Source organism: Euleptes europaea, chromosome 10, assembly GCF_029931775.1.
Source record: "Euleptes europaea isolate rEulEur1 chromosome 10, rEulEur1.hap1, whole genome shotgun sequence".
Classification (NCBI taxonomy): Eukaryota; Metazoa; Chordata; class Lepidosauria; order Squamata; family Sphaerodactylidae; genus Euleptes; species Euleptes europaea.
In genome coordinates this window covers 39,799,554-39,819,152 of record NC_079321.1, presented here as the reverse complement: position 1 = coordinate 39,819,152, position 19,599 = coordinate 39,799,554, and the positions used below count along the sequence as shown (strand labels likewise).

General features: G+C 40.9%; 1 protein-coding gene across 3 annotated transcripts in view; it reads left to right on the top strand.

The window, feature by feature from the left end:
* HMGCLL1 (3-hydroxymethyl-3-methylglutaryl-CoA lyase like 1) overlaps positions 1-19,599 on the top strand; it is a 65,606-nt gene that overhangs the window by 33,991 nt on the left and 12,016 nt on the right. For all 3 annotated transcript variants that reach the window (XM_056856493.1, XM_056856492.1, XM_056856494.1), the window contains 2 exons: positions 4,227-4,290; positions 7,373-7,561. In XM_056856493.1, coding sequence (XP_056712471.1) covers positions 4,227-4,290; positions 7,373-7,561 — 253 coding nt within the window. The remainder of the gene's footprint in view (positions 1-4,226; positions 4,291-7,372; positions 7,562-19,599) is intronic.

Genomic DNA, 19,599 nt, shown 5'->3' with positions numbered 1-19,599 from the left:
CAAAGAAAATGTAAGTATATTTTTTCATTTACTGAGTACTAACTAGATTAGTTCCCAGGGGGGAGACCTTGGATATATAAGTGCAGTTAGCTACTTGTCTAGGAAATGTGAATGTATTACAAGGAGAAAAGGTTACATAAATATATGATAGTTATACTAGGGCTGGTATAGCACAGGTGGATAAAGTGTTGCATTTAGATGTGGGAGACTTGAGTCCAATTCCCCACTTAACTAGGAGGCTTACTGTGTGGTCTTGGCAAGTCATATATTATACATAGAGACACAACCTCACAAGGCATTATGAGGATAAATTAGATGAAAAAAATAGGGAGCACAATTTTTTTTTCTGAGTTCTGAATCCTAGGAAGTCCTTAGGCCCTTGCAGATTGATTCATTGGGATCATGTGGATTACTTTCTGTTACCGTAAACTGAGAAACAAAGAAGAATTTGGGGGACAATTTCTTTTTATCATAGACTTCTCAGATATGCTAAAAGTGGCCAGCCTTTACTGCAGACTACATATGCATGGGGTTTATTAGTTACTTGTTCCCTAGATTTACATAGGGTAAGAGGAGTGGTGGACCTTGGTGCTTCCTGCATCACAGGTAGAAGGTAGTGAATAAACCAGGGCAGGTTGATGTTTTTAAAACCAAGAACAAGAAAAGATTTATTTGAGCCATGTTTCCCAGTTTTGAAAACCAGGTATTTCCCGGACAAGTATGCATTCTTGTTAAAGTATGTTGGTTTGTAACTCAATGGAGCCTTTTTACAACCTAGGAGCATAATCATAATATTTTGTCATGCAATCCATAGGAACTGCAGGATTGTATCTATTTACAGTCAAGTGACAGATTTCTGTTCGGCTCCCTCTGTATGTGCAAAGTTAATGAGCAAGATCACTTACTTGATGATTAAGGCTTCAGTCCTGTATACTTATTCGAAATAAATCCCAGTGAACAAGGTGAGACTTACACATGGGTCAATGAGCATAGAATGGTAAATTCCAGAACTTTCTCGAGGCACGAGCTGGACAAAAAAAGTATTTATGAGATGAAAGTTAAGTTCCATTACAGTCTGTATGGTATCTGTAGTTTGTCTGCATATTCATAGTTCAAGAACAGAACACGTTGCAGAATAAAAGATGTGTATGCCATGGAGGTTCCTGGTGAGATACAAGATGACACCTTTTTGATACTAACTCGTGATGATTATGTAGTGCCTTTGGGAAGTTATTATATACAAATACATCAGTGGTCTTCATCCTGTGGGTCCCATCCATTCTGGCTCTCTTTGCACACATGCTGAAGAGCAGAAAAGTGGTGTGGTGAAGTTACTCAATGGTGGAGAGCATTGCTTTTTAGTACCGATAGGTTCAGAGACTCCCTCTCCACACTATAAATTCAAAAAATATGATGTAGATTAATAATCTTATTTAAAATTTTAAAATCTGATCTTATTTTATAAATTAGCTTTTGTCTGCACTCAAATGAACCAGAAAGATTCTATGTCCTGTGGCCACTAGTTCTACCAACTGAAATGGGAACTAGTAAATAGCAGGAGAATGAGTGTGTAAGCCCATTTACAATCCTGGGGAGTCAAGTTAGGAGTGAATGGCTCCTTCACCTGTTTTCACTTCTTGTGAACAACGTTTGGGGTTTGCCAGGACCAAGTATGCAATCACATGGCCACTTCTTTGGAGGTAGGTCCCATGGAAACACTGTGGGATTTACTTCCAAGTAGGCAAGGATATGATCAATCTGTTGTTTGGGAACTTCTGGAATTTATTATCTGTTCTAACTGTGATCTCTGTTGATAGTCAAATTCAGTTGATTGCTTTATTTCTACAACTCAGTTGCATACAAACATAGATGAAAACCAATCAAAATAGGTGAGATGAGAGCCAAAGTTATTTCTACCTCCTTAGAAGTGATGGAATTTTTTTTTTCAAAGAAATTGTTATACAAAATGGCCATTGTTCAGCAGACATTTGCTGGTCCTTGGATGCCAATGAAATAATGGGATATAAGTATCTTGACTGCATGTTTTGTTGAGGCCAGCGTGTCTTACTGATTTAACAACTAGCCCAACGGGGGATTTTCCTCTATGATCTTCCAGGCCCCACTGATTATAGTTTAATGATTCTCTTCATTTGCTTTTGTATTCCTTATCTTTTCTCCCTTCCTTTTCTTCTTCTGGCAACTTATGTAATGAGAGCTGTCTGCCTACTGATTTTTTAATACTGAAATTGACTCCACACAATCTAGAGTTTGTATATTTTAATTCTAGTTGGGAGTCTCTGCATGAACATTCTAGACCTTTATAAATCATTCCACCATTTCCCCACTCCTGACTGTAAACATTTGGCTGCTTTACAACGTAGGGATATATCAACAGCTATAATAAGAACGTTCCTCAGGGATGGACATCTCTACTTTTCACATGGAACTTCCAATTAAAATAAATAGCTCTGCAACGAACAGTGTAAATTGTATGAAAACTTATAATGTAATAATAAACAGGAAGCGGCGGCATCTGCCTGTGACAAGGTTCTCAGGAGGCTCTTTGCATTCAGCTGTGCTAGCAGCTGTGTATACATGGCTTTGTAATCATCTCTGACAGATTCTTACAAGAGGCGGACTCCTGTGCAAGACTTTGGTTTTGGCTTGGATTGATTTTACTTTTGCTGAATGTTGACTGAGATAAATTGCCCCGCTACTCCGTATGTGACTCACATCCTGGTTGTAAGTTCTCCTTACAAGGCCCATGTCACAATAAAACATCATGTTCAGGTCCCTGTAGCTTTCCAACCCCAGCAGTCCACCTAGAGCTCTGATCTTTTGTCTCTACTCGAGATGAGCAACAGTTTTGTCTTCTTTTTGCTTTAAATTATTCGAACTCTTCCTTTTAAAAGGCAGAGGATATTTTTATTTGCCCATTAATACCCAAGTTTAACTGATACATACTCATTATCATACCACCCTTATTAGGCATTTTTTTACAAAAACTAAACACTGAGATGCCAGAAGACTGGAGGTGGGCAAATGTTGTTACCATTTTCAAGAAGGGGAAATAGGAGGATCCAGGTAACTATCGACCAGTCAACTTGATGTCTATACCTTTTTTTTGAGAAAGTTACTATGTAAAGATTCCAATCAGATAAAGGTATAAAACAAACCATCCATCATGGTAACCCTGGCACTTTTGTAAGAGGAGGCTAATTATGCAATTCTTCAGCTCAGCTTTAAAAAAAGCTACAATATTATAAGATATGAGGTTAAAAAATCAGGAATCTTGGTCCTACATGACAATATCTCTTCTGATGAGAAAGATTACCCATAAGTCCCACTGAATTCAAGGGGATGTACTTTGTGGGAAAGCATTAGGGTTGCCAGCTCCGGGTTGGGAAATAGCTGGAGATTTTGGGGGCAGAGCCTGAGGAGGGTGGGGTTTGGGGAGAGGAGGGACTTCAGTGCCATAGAGTTCAATTACCAAAGTGGTAATTTTCCTCAGGTCAACTGATCTCTATCAGCTGGAGATCAGTTGTAACGGGAGATCTCCAGCTACTACCTGACGGTTAGCAATCAAAATTAACACCTCTGTACCATTACCTAGGGTTAGAAAAAAAGTACAGGAACAAGCTACTAACAATGCAAGATAACAATGGTGTATTGGATGTAACCAAGTGCTACAAAGCCCAACAAATACACACAATAAATTATATAGTCCAATTACAGTAACAATCCAATGTTGAAGTCTTCTGTCGAAGAAGGGTTGAAAGGGATACGATCGTTTCAATTCTTCCTCAGTCCCGTTTAAATCTTGGTGTCAAAATATGTACTTATTCCAATTTAAGCTTCTGTAGTGTTAACTGTGAAATTGCCTGTGCAACCGTGGTAACTGAATATCCTAATGTTGGAATTAATGAAATAGAGAGAGAGAGAGAGAGAGAGATGGTTGCTATTTTAATCCCGAAAGGGGAATGATTAAGATTTTCATGGAAATTATAGAAGCTACAGAAGCTTAAATTGGAATAAGTACATATTTTGACACCATATTTTGCTTGCACTTGCATACTGATATCTGAGGATTCTGCTATATAGATTAAACTAGTTTTTGTTTATTTTTCCTAAGTTAATTGTACATCCAGTTATTTGAAGAACATTTGTGGCTATGAGAGGGTGTATCTATGCAGGTTACACACATATCTGCGTTCTTTCTTGTTTAGGTATGTGTCATGTGCACTGGGGTGTCCTTATGAAGGAAATATTGCACCAGCTAAAGTGGCAGAAGTAAGGCTATTTATTTATTTATTACAAAACGTTGCCTAGAAACATACATGTCTGAAATCTATCTTTGTTTTGTGTGTAGCTTCTCATTTTTCTGAAATATCTCGATACTTGGGGAAGGTCTGTTTCCTCATGAAGACCGAGCTGAAGATTTATAGCACAATACCTGTTTGCTTACAAATGTTATACACTGAGAATGGGTGAGCAGGAAAGCTCCTTGCTGGCAGTTCTGGTCAGTAGTAGGGACACTTGAACACCTGCCAGTTCTGTTCTCTTCCTACTCACCAGCGGTGATCAGGCAGCTGATTAACAGAAGGGCTGTTTAGGTGTTCACAACCTGTCCATGTGTATTTGCAGGAGCAGACTTCTGATGGCTGCAAATAGCCAACTCCCAGTTGATGAATAAGGTTGCCAGGTCCCTCTTCGCCACAGGCAGGAGGTTTTTGTGGCAGAGCCTGAGGAGGGTGGGGTTTGGGGAGGGGAGGGACTTCAATGCCATAGAGTCCAATTGCCAAACTGGCCATTTTCTCCAGGTGAACTGATCTCTATCAGCTGGAGATCCGTTGTAATAGCAGGAGATCTCCAGCTACTACCTGGACGTTGGCAACCCTAATCAGGTTGCAAATATTCTCTGGTATAATATGGCTTTTACCTGTGGTCTTGAAGACCCATAACAAAGAAACCAAGCAATCTTCTACTACCTGGAGGTTGGCAACCCTATGAGGGATCAGTTGGGAGTCAGCTTCTGATCTCCTGCTGGAGAAATTTTGCTCTGTACCCAGCAAAGTTTTTAAGGAGGGGGAGAGAATCAGGAGCAGGCTCTAGGCCTACCAGGTCCCCCTTTTTCTTTGGCAGGAGGTTTTTGGAGTGGAGGTGTCGTGCGAGCCCGGAAGTGCTGCATTGCAATGGGCCGGTTTCCACTCAAACTCCCAGTTTGAGTGGTACAGGCCTGTTGCAATGCAGCACTTCCAGGTGTAAAACGTATCACAAGGGGAGTTTGAGTGGAAAACAGCCCCTTGTGATGCGTTTTACACCCGGAAGGGCCGCATTGCAACAGGCCTTTACCACTCAAACTGGGAGTTTGAGTGGAAACCGGCCCTTTGGTTGGTTTTGGTTTTGGAGTGGAGTTGGTTGGTTTCCCCACTCCTACACATGAAACCAGCTGGGTGACCTTCGGCTAGCCATTGTTCTCTTAGAGCTCTCTCGGCCTCATCTACCTCACAAGGTGTCTGTTTTAGGGAGAGGAAGGGAAGGACATTGTAAGCCGGTTTGATTCTCCTTAATAAAACAGTAGAAAAAATTGGCATATAAAAACCAACTCTTCTTCTAAGTAGTGAATCAGAATTGAATTTGAATGTTACAGGAATCTACATTGAATCTACATAGAGGATTGAGAGGTGAGGAAGCAGTAGGGTGGAGTTTGCTAAGCAGGACCAATTTGGGAAAAGAAACTAGCAGCAGCTGCTAATGATGTGCTAAAAATCCAGGCAATGTGTATTGTTCCTCTTGGTTACTGCAACTGCAACACTATGGTTTGTTTCTACTTAGTATTTTATTTCCTTGAAAATCTTCCATCTTAGCCCGCCTCTCTGTTTACCTGGAGTTTATTGTAATACTTCTCCTTGAGCAAACACATGTCTTACTACTTTGTATTTCCTAAATATAGTAATTCTCTGATTCAGTTGGTTTTCATGTCAAGCTCTGTATGACATAGCTTTAGATATATTGGTGATGACAGGTTTAACTGTGTAGCTCCCACTTTCCTATTGCAATACCATATTGCAGTTTAATGTAAAAAAAAAACCAAAACCCTCTAAGTGAGGTTAAGACCAGTTCCCTCCTCCCCTTGTCAACAGGACTCTTTTGAACATTTCAGTAGGAGCCCAACTTCTTTTTTCCTGTATTCTTCCAGCCAATGCTACTTTCTGCAGCCGGGGCTATCAAACTTTATCCTAGTGTGCCTCTGAAGGTCATAAATACTAAATAAAGGACCATGTTAGAAATAAAATTATTGTGCATGTCATATTCTTTCCTCCCTCTGCTCCATGACAGACGTTTACCTGGGTAAGAAGATATAAAACTTGGATCAGTTACATCAAACTGAAATAAATAGCGACAGCCATAGGGTTCATAGCTTCCTTTGTGGACTTGGAACAAAACAGTTTAACCTTCCTTGGGTCCTTTGTCATCTGTTCTTTAAATAAGAGGCATAATAAGATCACTCCAGGACAACAGAGACTGGTAACTCCACAGTCTGTCAACCTTCATCATACATGTGCACAGCTGGCCTCCTAGTAAACCCCTTGGATTCCTTTAGCAGTCTGGTGCTGCTAAATTCAGCAGGAGTACTGCAGTATGTTCAAAAGCCTTTTGTGGCTATTTGCACTTTGAATTCATACTGTGATAGGGTGTAGAGTTTGGCTATTCGACCAGTCAAAGAGAAAAGATTTGGTCACTTGAATGGCCAGAGATCTGTCAGGTACTTCCAAAGTTTTCAAACAATAAAAAGAAATACTTTAATCATTAACAAGTTGATTCTAATGCCAATGACCAAAAACAAATTACTTAACTGTGATTAAGAATGTTAATTTCATTGTTTCATGTTAACATTTTTTAAACATTGCATCTTGTAATAATGTTGACTAATGTTTTCATAAATATAAATGGTTTGTTGAACAGCACACTTAGTTTTTATTCTGGAACTCCAAGAACAGCCTGAAGTTCCCTTTTTTAAACAAAATGTTCAACAAAAGACAAGCTTAAAATCATAAAGAATACAGTCACATATAAGGTTATACCTCAAAGAACCAAGAAAAGAAGACTGATTATTTAACTTTAGAGTCTAGTTGTAGAAATTGTCAAGAGATAAAGTTTAGTTTGGGGGGGGGGAGAACCCTTCAATGTCAACATGAAAAGGAGATGAATTGGTGGGGGATGGCATACCTTTGTATTCCTGGAAATTAATCATCAGCATAGTTGAATTCTTAATGGTTAATAATCATAAATACTTTTCTGTTTTATATTTTCATTGGGAGGAGTTTTGTTTTGCTTGTGTCTGATACTCTCAATTTCCCCCTCTCATCAGGTTTCTAAAAGGCTATACAGCATGGGCTGCTATGAGATATCGCTGGGAGATACAATTGGTGTAGGGACACCAGGTAGCATGAAAAGAATGCTGGACTCGGTCGTGATAGAAATCCCTGTGAATGCCATTGCGGTGCATTGTCATGACACATACGGCCAGGCTTTAGCCAATATCCTTACAGCTATGCAGGTAATTTCCAGCCTTTACACACTACAGTGCTTCTGAAAGCTTTACAGATCTAAGATTTTTTTTTTTCAGTTTGTGAACCAGGGGAAAACAAATGCAACCATGTGATTAGCTTAACAGCCCATTCCTGAGCTGCACTGGCGACTCAACCCAAAGGCCTTTGGAGGCCGACGAAGGCCTCTGCCGGTGCAGGGGCCCAAAATGCCAGTGCCCAGAAGGGTTTTTGGCACTGGGCAGAGGTTTTGGCGGCGCCGAAACCTCCTTAGGAGGCAACGCTGCTGGGTTGCTTCCTAAGCCCGGCGCCAGCATTCCGCTCAGGAATGCACTTTAAGAGTTGCAATGGGAATGAGATGCTTCCCTAGGATTAGGGCTGTATCAAAGGATTCTAGGAGTGGCATGAGAGAGGGGATGGCACTGGTGTGGGACATCACCATATTGTAAACCTCTGATCAGCTTCTTTCAGATTCTACCAGGACTCGTATGTATGTAGCTACTCAACAGTAGGACTTACACTGCTGTTTGTAATATATTGAGTAAGGATGAATATCAAGCTTGCATACAATAGCTGTATGTTAGTAACAAAATCCTGTAGTTCATGAACCTGGTAGATATGTTAATGGGCAACGTATGACTTTAGAAATGGTTAATGCCAGTTATGAGCCCAGGTTGTCCCTTGCAGAGTACTCTGTACCTAATGGGTAAGACTGTGGCTGAATGGTGGAGCTCCTGTTTGGCATGCAGAAGATCCCAGATAGTTTAAAAAATCAGTAGTAGGTGATGTGAAAGACCTCTGCCTGGGATTCTGGAGAGCTGCTGCCCGTCACAGTAGACAGTGTTGGCCTTGACACGTCAAGGGTCTGACTCAGTACAGGCAGCTTCATCTATTCATGTATTCCTGTTTCTAAATATTGGATAGCTGCTTGGCAATGAAGGTCAGGAATACTGATGGTAGTAATGATTGAATCCAGAACTCAAACATTCTCCTTTATAATATAGCAGAATTACAATCTATACGAAATGGACTAGGTGTTTAGAGCCAGAGCAAGATCTGCCAGTGGTCTATAAAAATCAGTGCAACCGCTAAATATTCCATTTCTACCTTGCTTTGTTGCCAAATGGACCTACAAGGCAGCTTACGGCTACATAACTAGGCTGTCACAAAACAGAAACAAAAAGGTTAATGTACAGATATACCAGAGCCACTGTTAAGGTAACAACCACCTTTACAGCCCAATCCTCCTTTGGGACTTTTGAAGTAATACTTCATTTGACCTTGCATAGCATGTAGGAGAGTCAGCAATGCACAATCTCTATAGAAGCTCCAAGTTTGCCCTCCAAGTGCTGTAAAAAGGAGAGGGTTTCTACAGTTTGTAGGAGCAAAACTGGGGGATTTATTATAATTGTACAATCAGAACAGAGCCTACCAAGATGACTACTGGCCTCAGTAGTGAAGAATGAGCTTTGCATATGGTCCTGTTTTCCATTTCAGACATCTCCAGTTAAAAGTTTTTTTTGTTGGAAAGCACCTGGAGAGAAACTGTCAGACGAAACAATGCTGAGTTAGATACTCCAGTGGTCTGACTCAGTATAAGACTGCTTCAGATGTTCAGATGTTTTTATTTATTTCCTTTATTTATAGCCCTGTTCTGGATGACATCGGGCAGGCCCGATTCAGATATATTTAGGTGTGCACTTAAGCAGCTCTAAGCATTTAGTTAGCTTTCCTGTATCGGATCATTTAATTTCTGGCAAGAGGTACACCTCAACCACATTTCTCATTTGTTATGGGTATACTATACAAGTGATACTTTAGAGAAGAGTTGCTTCTATTTTAAACCTTTATTACAGTTAACTGTTTTGCATATTTAACATTGACTAACTCAACAGAAAAGCTATACCATCCATGGTTGCTACGTAGATAATTAAAGGAGAGAAATTACATGAGTCCATAAAAGTATCTTGGGAGGGAAGGCGGCATAACATCGCCCAATCTCGTCAGATCGCAGAAGCTAAGCAGGGTCAGTACTTCAATGGAAGACCACCAAGGAAGACTCTGAAGATGAAGGCAATGGCCAACCACCTCTTCTGAATCACTTGCCTTGAAAGCCCCTTCTGGGGTCGCCATGAGTTGGCTGCTACTTGATGGCACTTTACACACACATAAAAGTATCTGATCCAAAGATAAACAAGTCACAAGTGAGGATCCCCTTCTAAGAAGACGCTCACAGCCAATTTAGCTTCCCACATTTATAGGTTTTTAAAATAATCTCCTAACAATAGTTAGATGTTCTACTTAAGTAGGCTATATATTCTTGGCTAATTAAGCCTCTCATAACTTCAAACATCATCCAAATTTATCTGTACTTGAATGTCTTCTTAAAATATATAAAAACTGTTAAGTTCATTCTTGCTAATTTTTATCTTATTGTCTATTTAAAAATAGTGATTACAGGTTTCTCATACATATGGTCACGTCTTGAGACAACAAGAGTCACTGGAAAAGACAGTCACGCTAGGAAAAGTTGAGGGCAGCAGGAAAAGAGGGAGACCCAACAAGAGTCTCCTGGGCCTCAACACATAGTATGTATTGATATGGGTTAGACGGTTTCGAATTTGCAAAAGGCCATATTATTGTGTTACTCCTTTGTTTCATGCCCCTCTTCAAGGCTATTCTATTCAATGGACTTAGAAAGTTGTAGCACTGCTCAGGCTTGCACTGTAAGGCTTTTTCAGTCTTAACAATTATTATTATTTGATTAGTGAGGCCTACTGAACACATGAACATGTGAAGCTGCCTTATACTGAATCAGACAATTGGTCCATCTAGGTTAGTAATGCCTATTCATGCTGGCAACAGCTCTACAGAGTGCTGAGGTCTTTCACATCACCAACTACCTGATCCTTTTTAACAGGAGATGTTGGGGATTGAACCTAGGATCATCTGCATGCTAAGCAGATATTCTGCCACTGAGCCATGTGCAGGATGGTTACAACTCCCAAGAAAGGCAATGTTATATGGATTTATACTAGGAGGGAGAAGAAGGGGGGAAATAAAGCAAATTATTCATGAATGACATATATTTAAGTTTACAAAGTTTCACTGTTTTAAAAAAGATTTTTATTTCATTTCAGTGAAAATACAAACAGAAATTAGAATACAAAAAAAACCCCAGAAAAAATACTATGCCGAACAAACATGAAACAAAAAATAGAGGAAACAAGCAACTTCTGGGTGAACATATAGAATTTTGATAGCAATGATTTCCCTTTATTATACGCTATTCTGGCTTCCTAATAGTAAATATACTACTTTTAACTTACTCCTTCATTCTATATGGTAACTAAGTTTCACTGTTGATAGATGGGATTGATTATGGGCCTGGCATATGTGATCAGGGTGGTTTTGGCAGTAAAGAGTAAAGGAAGCAAATGCCAGTTGACAGTCTGGTAATGGGCACATAAAATGTGGTTCACTGGCAGAGCAAGGAAACTCAGAAAGTAATGTGAAGCTTGATACTTGACAACAGAAGTGGGGGTGGATTTTATGCGGAGAATTAAAGATGGTGTTGACAAGCTTAAATTTGGCACGATACTCTTCATCCAAAGACATTATGCAGCAGCAGCTACAGAGCTTTCTGCTCTCCGGACAGCTCTCCCTAGCATTTGGTTTTAGCTGTTGGACGAAACTTTGGCTCAGACTCAAAACTGAGTGATCTTTCTCGACAGTTTTTCTTCTTCTGGAATTTAGCCTTCCACAAGTATATATCAGATGCCCCGTGGAGAGTTGCCGTGTCAACTAGGGATAAGATCTGTGCAATGTTTAGAGACTTTAAAGTCTAGAAGCTTTAACTCCATTGAAGAAAAAAGGCTCACACTAGGAATGCATCTGGCCCAGCCATTTTGTACCACTCTCTCTCTAATGGTTTCCTCTGGGCTTTGTTAAATTGCTTTCTACTGGAGGTAATTTGTATTTCAGTTTTTCTAATTAAATATATATAACACCACCACTGTGGTTTTTTCTGCTCCTAATAGCCAACCAGTATTCAGTGTCACATATATCATTGCCTGCTTTTCATTAACATGAGAAGTCAGTGTTTGCTTTTGGCTCCTCAGGAGTCAAGCATTTAACACCTCCTTAGCTGTCAAAGCTGAACATATAAATTTTGGGTGCATTTGCCATGACAAGAACCTGTACCATCATGGTCTTCAAGAACAACAACAAGAAGAGTTGGTTTTTATATGCTGAATTTCTCTACCTTTTAAGGAGTCTCAAACCGGCTTACAATCTCCTTCCCTTCCTCTCCCCACAACAGACACTTTGTGAGGTAGGTGGGGCTGAGAGAGTTCAGAGAGAACTGTGACGAGCCCAAGGTCTGGCTTCACGTGTAGGAGTAGGGAAACAAACCCGGTTCACCAGATTAGAGTCCACCGCTCTTAACCACTACACCATCCTGGCACACTGGCTCACTATCTGGTTGCTTGGAGAAGACGCAAAAAAGAAACACCCTTGAGGACCATTTCTGGCAAAATTTCTTCTTGTAAACATTCTGTGATCCTCATCATTCCTCTTTTACAGACTGCAAGAGGAGCAGGAGGTGCTCTTTGGGTTTGAGTATCTTGCTTGGTTGAACTATTTCTGTCAAAGTTAGGGAATTCAATTTTCTTATAGCCCAACCGGTATATGATGCAACTTTAAACAACTGCTTCATGTTTGTCTCTCTATTGTCAAGCTAAATGGCTCTTTCCAATCCTTTCTCCGTAGTGTTTGGAAGCTGTACACATGCTTTCCCTTTTTTGTTGAGGCCAGTGGTCTCCACTAGGAAGCACAGTGATCAGCCCTGCTCTAGAAGAACATTCCCAATTTTCTCGGCTTTACTTTACATGTCATGCATTCTAAATTCTATCCACCCCCACCCTTTAAACTTCTGGGCTGTGTTCCTCTGGATTCTGTTGGGTTTGCCAGTGTCCTCTTTTTAAAAAGTGATGGCCAAAACTGCAGACACCTCCCCATCCCGGGCCAGTTCAAGTTAAGACAAACTGCAGCTGCGAAAAGCTTTCAGGAGGGATCTGTCTCATACACAGCGACTCGTTAAGCCTTAATTTATGCATGCTATGTCATGTTTTCTACTTACACTTTGGCTCTGCTGGCCACCTCAAATCCCCTCTTTTGCTTAATGTTGACTGTTTTAGTGCATAAGTGGAGTGGAGATTAGACTGGTAGCTCCACAGGGAAAGGGGAAAATATAACAAACAGATGCTTCTCTGAACTTTTTACATGACTCTTAAGCGATCTTTCTCTCTTTCAGTGTTGTTTCCCTTGGATCTTTCCAAATGATTTTCTCTCTGTGTGTGTGTCTATGAGAGAGAGAGAGAGAGAGAGAGAGAGAGAGAGAGAGAGAGAGAGAGAGAGAGAGAAATAAAATGGGCAGTTGTTATCCTTATGCTGCACAGGGCCCAGATATCTTTTCTCAAACGCCAGTTTAGGGAATATCACATTTTTTAGAACATTCCAACACCAATATATTCTTTCTGGGAAAATGTCTCTTGCAGTTAGCTCTGCCGTTGCAACTGAGAGTGCTATGTGGAATTTTTCAAGTGTGGTGGGCATCTGTTGGAAAGTTCCTGTGAGATTATTAGTTAAGAATGCCAAAATGCAGCCCTCCCCTACCCACAGGCTTCACATTTATGGACTTTAAATTTAGGGGCTGGGAATCTTTACAGTTCAAATCCCTCACTGTATTACATCAAAATGGCAAGTCCTTCTTCCATGGTGAGAGCCAGCATGGTGTAGTGGTTAAGAGCAGTGGTTTGAAGCGGTGGACTCTGATCTGGAGAACCAGGTTTGATTCCCCACTCCTCCACATGAGTGGCGGACTCTAATCTGGAGAACCGGGTTGGTTCCCCTACTCCTCCACATGAAACCAGCTGTGTGACCTTGGGCTAGTCACAGCTCTCTCAGCCTCACCTACCTCACAGGGTGTCTGTTGTGGAGAGGGGAAGGGAAGGTGATTGTAAGCCGGTTTCATTCTTCCTTAAGTGGTAGAGAAAGTCAGCATATAAAAACCAACTCTTCTCCTTCTCCTTCCTTCTTCTTTCTTTATATTTAAAGTTTCCCTGTTCTAGTGCTGAAGTGCACGTCTACAAGCGGAAATACTTCTTCAGTACATTGGTCTCCCTTCCAGAAAGGCTACATCCCTTCTATTAAGTTGGAGTTCTTGCACAATCAAGTAGTGTGACTGTAGTGAAAAGTGAAGGAGCTTTGTTGCCTGAAAAGGGTCCCAGACACTCTTTCAGTAGTCATGTGCCTATTCAACTGCAGTGGGTGCCTCTTTATAGATGATCTAGTATTATCTGACTGTGCCTTGTTTAACTTGAGTATTCAAATGACTAAGGAGGCAGTATCATCTAATCCTGAAGTGGACTGGGCAATAATCCAGGCTCTTTCCTTTGTGTGTGTGTGTGTTTTGTCAGAAACAGATATTCATTTTCAGGACTAGAAACAAATTGGTTCCAAATGTAGAGAATGCAGGAAGCCTTTTTCTGATGGTTTCTTCTGTTTATAGAATCACATTTTCAGGTTCTTTTCTTTACAATTTATATTTTTAGAAGTATATTTTGAGAGGAGATCTTCACAATTTTTGGTGCCTATATTGCTGTAATGGGTAGTTGAAGCCCTTCAATGCATAAGGTTGCCAGCTCCAGGTTGGGAAATACCTGGAGATTTTGGGGGTGGAGCCTGAGGAGGGCAGGATTTGGAGAGGGGAGGGACTTCAATGCCATAGAGTCCAATTGCCAAAGCAGCCTTTTTCTCCAGGGGAACTGCTCTCTGTTGCCTGGAGATCAGCTGTAATAGCAGGAGATCTCCAGCCACCGCCTGGAGATTGGCAACCCTATCACAGGTTTTCCAGTTCCCCATGCTGTAAATGTGTAGAACATTTATTTTGCACAATTACCAGAAACGAAAAGAAAAACAAGTTTCAGAGGTCCTTTTAAGTAGTGCCGCACAAGATGGGAAGGAAGCCCTCTTCCCCCATGTCTGACACAGCTAGCCCTGGCCAGCTGGCACTCCAGGTAAGACCCGCTGGGCCACATCTTTATGCCACCCATGACAGGCTGTGTTGCTGCAGGCTGCTCATCACCCTTGGCCCTTCTTCCTTGCCAAGCACAAACACTCTCCCCCTGCTACTTACTTATAGTGCTGCCTGGGCATGCAGAAACAGCCTTCGGTGTCTTTTTCACCAGTTGTAAACAGGGAGTCAGTTTTTCAGTGGACTGTTCATCAACCCATTTATGGGTGTCTGGCTCGTTTCTTCACCATATCCTGCTGCACCATGCTATTAGCTTCTCACACATGTATGTTCTCACGCTACCCAGTTGATCCCCTGAATACAACTGATCATCACAGTCAAACATAGTAAAATTGACTAGGGGCATGCACTTCAAAATGTTCATTTTCATTTTTTTTCATTATTCCAGAAAGGGCATAGTTATTGCAATTTTTGGAGTACAAGAACCATTCCAGGAATCTGCTTTGGGGTATTTGTTCAGATTTGGGAATAGCAGGTATCGGTAGATATGAACTCTATCTGGAGGCCAGGTCTACTGCTACTGTTTTGAATGGGCAGTAGATCTGGTGTGCATATTTCCAATGGCAACCGAAATAACATTTCCCCAATGGGAAAAAAATCCTGAAATTTCAGGGTATTCATTTCAGGAATCCAAAAATTTCAGGAGTGCCTTTTTTCTGTTTTGGATATCCCTGAACTGAAGTGAAACACCAAATTTCATATAATTTCAGATCAGAAATATTTTAATGCACACCTCTCAATTCAACTGATCAAACACGTTACGTGTGAAATTTGTGGCATCCCTAGTGCTACATGAGTGATTTCTAGCATCATTTTCCTGTTTGACAAATGATGTTCCCTGCTTGTCATATGTTAAGTGCTTGAACTAATATTCTTGTCTTGCAGTGTCACATGAGTGCTCTGCAATCCTGCACAACATTTGAAGGTTGTTTTTTTAAAGTACGGTGGCTGGGTAGTAGCCATTTATTTATTTTATTTATTTAATTCATTTGTACCCCACCTTTCTCCCCAATGGGAACCCAAAGCAGCTTACATCACTCTCTGCTTATCCATTCTATCTTTACAACAACCCTGTGAGGTAGGTTAGGCTGAGAGAGTATGACATTTTTTTTTTAAGCAGTACAGTGGCTGGGCAATATCCATTCAGCTAGCCACATGGGCAATGTGTGAGCAAAGATTTATTCTTGGCAAACAAATCTTTTACCCTAAAATTATCTGCTGTGTTATCTAGTTCTTTCCCTTCATAATCTAATAATTTTCAATTGATCATTTGTATAGTACAGAATACTATGGATCAGAAAAATAAATAATTAGAACTGCTTTTACTCAAAAAAAATTTTTTCATAGAATTGTAGAGTTGGAAGGGACGTCCAGGATCATTTATTCCAACCCCCTACACAATGTAGGAAATTCACTCCCCCAGTGACCCCTACTCCATGCCCAGAAGATGGCAACAAAAACTTTCCAGGATCCCTGGCCAATCTGACATAGGGGAAAATTGGTTCCTGATCCCAAAGTGGCAATCAGCATTACCCTGGGCATGTAAAAAAGGGCTATGAGAGTCAAACACACAACCCTTCCTGCCCTCCCTCTCATGATCTGCCTAAGTTCACAGAATCAGCATTGCTGACAGATGACCATCTAGTCTCTGCTTAAAAATCTCCAAAGAGATTTCTCCATCTCCCGAGGAACCCTGTTCCACTGAGGAACTGCTCTGTCAGGAAGTTCTTCCTGATGTTTAGCCAAATCTCTTTTGATTTAATTTCAACCTGTTGGTTCTGGTCCGGCCTTCTGGGGCAGCAGAAAACAACTCCACACCATCCTCTATATGACAGCAAGTACATGAAGATGGTTGTCATATCACATCTTAGTCGTCTCCTCTCCAGGCTAAACATACTGTGCACCTTCAACCTTTCCTCATAGGACTTAGTCTCCAGTTTTTTTTTCCTTTGGTGTTGCTGGCTGTATCCTTAAGCTTCAGGATAGGCCATAAATGCAAAAGAAGCCCAGAACAAGAGTATCATATCCCATCATATCCATTCTCTTCTGAGAAAACTGAGCCCCCAAAGCCATACCAGGCAGGTCTTAAGAGTGCTTCTGAAATAGTACAATCAGGTGGAACTGAACACTTTTAAGTTCCATTGATTTATCTCTCTTCCCTGAAATCAGTGGGATTTAAATAGGGCCAAACATTGTTGCATCCCAGATTAGCAAAGCAGATGCGATAGTATTAGCCAGTAAAGGTTCTCAGAGCAGGGTGATGCACATTTCATTTTAGCGCTGATGGAATAATTGTACATTTTATTACTAAATGCATGCCACACTGTATAAGAGAAACAAATGTCACTTTTTAAAAAAGTAAATAAAAAGCCACCTGACCATTATAGGTAAAAGGTTTAATACCACACAGAATATTAAAAATAGCTAAGCATTTGTTCTCTCGGTATCCAAACAAAACCTGGTCTGCAGTTAATCTAAATAAAGAATTCTGTCATAAATACATTTGGGGCTCAGCCATGACTTTGTGAACACAATATATCAGTGGAAGAAAAATCAACTGGTTGTAGCTTTAGAAAATATTTGAGAAGTTGTCCATCTGAGGTCCCTGGTAATTAGAGGCTAGTCTGTGGAGATTGACAGGGTAAATTACTGGCTAATGTTTACACAACAAAACATATGCCCAGTACAATATCCTACACTGATGTTAGTGAAACCAGAGTCCGGAAATGTACAGTGGAAACAAGACCTGGTACTTTTCTTGCGCCAACACAAACAGCAATTACAGCGCAGTGTGAGAGGTGTCATAAGGAATACCACTGCGTATCAGTAGTTCAACAAAGTCAGCACTTTTGTGTAATTGCAGGGGAAAGGGCTGAAAAACATTACAGATCTCAGCAAGAAATGGCCCTTTATACTTTTAAACTGATCCTTGATAAAACAATGCCGAGGTCATGAGAAGGCTACTTTGCCAATTTTGCTCTCACCGTGGGATCCGTGGACATCTGGCTGAGCTGCGGAAGCTGGAAAACGTCTTTAATATTCTCCTGACAGTAAAAACGGACATGTGGAAAACATTCTAACCTGTTAATCTGTGGTGCTCCTGAAAAAAGAAAGAAAGGAAAACGAAGGACATTTGGCTTTATACTTTGTGATGATAAATAGAAGTCTTCGGTTCCAGCACTAAATGGCATGAAGCAAAGAATGCAAACCCGTTCCCCAAATATAGCTGGAGAAGAATATGCACCTGTGTATCTCTTATGATGCTATAAATGCCCGGGGTTGCTTTTAATTTTGACAACCTGTATTTCAAAATAATGCAGTTAATATAGTTTGCAAACTAACATGGAATATAGGTATAGGTTCACTCATCCAAGAAGTTGCTCTAAATGTATTTGGAGAAGGCTTTTGAAAGTATGTATTGTTCTTCTTAGTGACTTTTCTGTTCCTCTACAAAAAATCATACAGAGCGAGCTGATTATTTTGAAATTGTCATTCTAAATGTCACCATAGTGTGAGGAGCCCTTTAAAAAGATAAAGGTCCCCTGTGCAAGCACCAGGTCATTCCTGACCCTTGGGCTGATATCACATCCCGACGTTTACTAGGCAGACTTTGTTTACAGGGTGGTTTGCCAGTGCCTTTCCCAGTCATCTTCCCTTTACCCCCAGCAAGCTGGGTCCTCATTTTACCGACCTCGGAAGGATGGAAGGCTGAGTCAGCCTTGAGCCGGCTACCTGAAACTGACTCCCGTCGGGATCGAACTCAGGTCATGAACAGAGCTTGGACTGCAGTACTGCAGCTTACCACTCTGCGCCACGGAACACTTAAGCACATTGAAATCAAGGGGAGCCTAGCAGTACAATCCTAAACAGACTCTTCTAAGCCCGTTGACTTTTCTTGACTTAGAAAGATGTAACTCTGCTTAGGAATGCCCTGTAAGTCTGTGTTGGATTGGGGCCTTAGATTTTATGGCTACAATCCATCACTGGGTTAAATATGCCGTGACAGGTTGTAGACTCATAGGGTTGGCTCCTACCAGATTTTTACTTAATATTACCTGATTCTTCTCTCATTGTAATCCTTGTCCATTGTGTGTTTAATCCAGGTTTATAACCCCAATTAAAAAACTGGAATTTGAAAATGTCCACTTGCTTCAGTATAGCATAGTGGTTATGAGTGGTGGACTCTAATCTGGAGAACCTGGTTTGATTCTCCTCTCCTCCACATGAGCGGTGGACTCTAATCTGGTGAGCCAGGTTTGTTTCCCCAATCCTCCTCATGAAACCTGCTGGGTGACCTTGGGCCAGTCACAGCTCTCTCAGAACTCTCTTAGCCCCACCTACCTCTCAAGGTGTCTGTTGTGGGGAAGGTAAGGTGATTGTAAGCCGCTTTGGGACTCCTTAAAGGTAGAGAAAAGTGGGGTATAAAATCTAATGCCTCCTCCTCCTCTTCCTCCTCCTCTTTCTTCCATGTCCTTTACCAACATCATGGTTTGTTGTTACATGAATGGAGTTGGGGAAGTCTTGGGGTCTTGTTAAAACTTGGGGTCCAGTTAAAACTTAGCACTCATGAGAGACCATTATTATGTCAGAACCACAAACTATGTTCTATCCAAACCAAAAAACCTGGTTTGCAATCTGGGTTTGGTTTTGATAAAATAACACATTATGTTCTGCTGCAAAAGTGGAACTGTTTAATTTTTGAGCTGCATTCAAGGGAAGAATGGAGGAAGGAGGGAGGGTCCAAGCCCCAGAATTCCCCAGACTCGATCTTGTGGAAACAAATCAGTTTCTTACAATGTCTAAACCAAGCCCAGAACTTAATTTGCAAGCAGAATAGAAAACCCCAGCAGTATCAGTAATAAGGAAAATATTTGAAAATAAGCAGGGTTTCACCAGCTGACAAATGTTAGACAATGTGGCAGAAGGGCTGTGGCTTAGTGGAAGAAGGTCCCA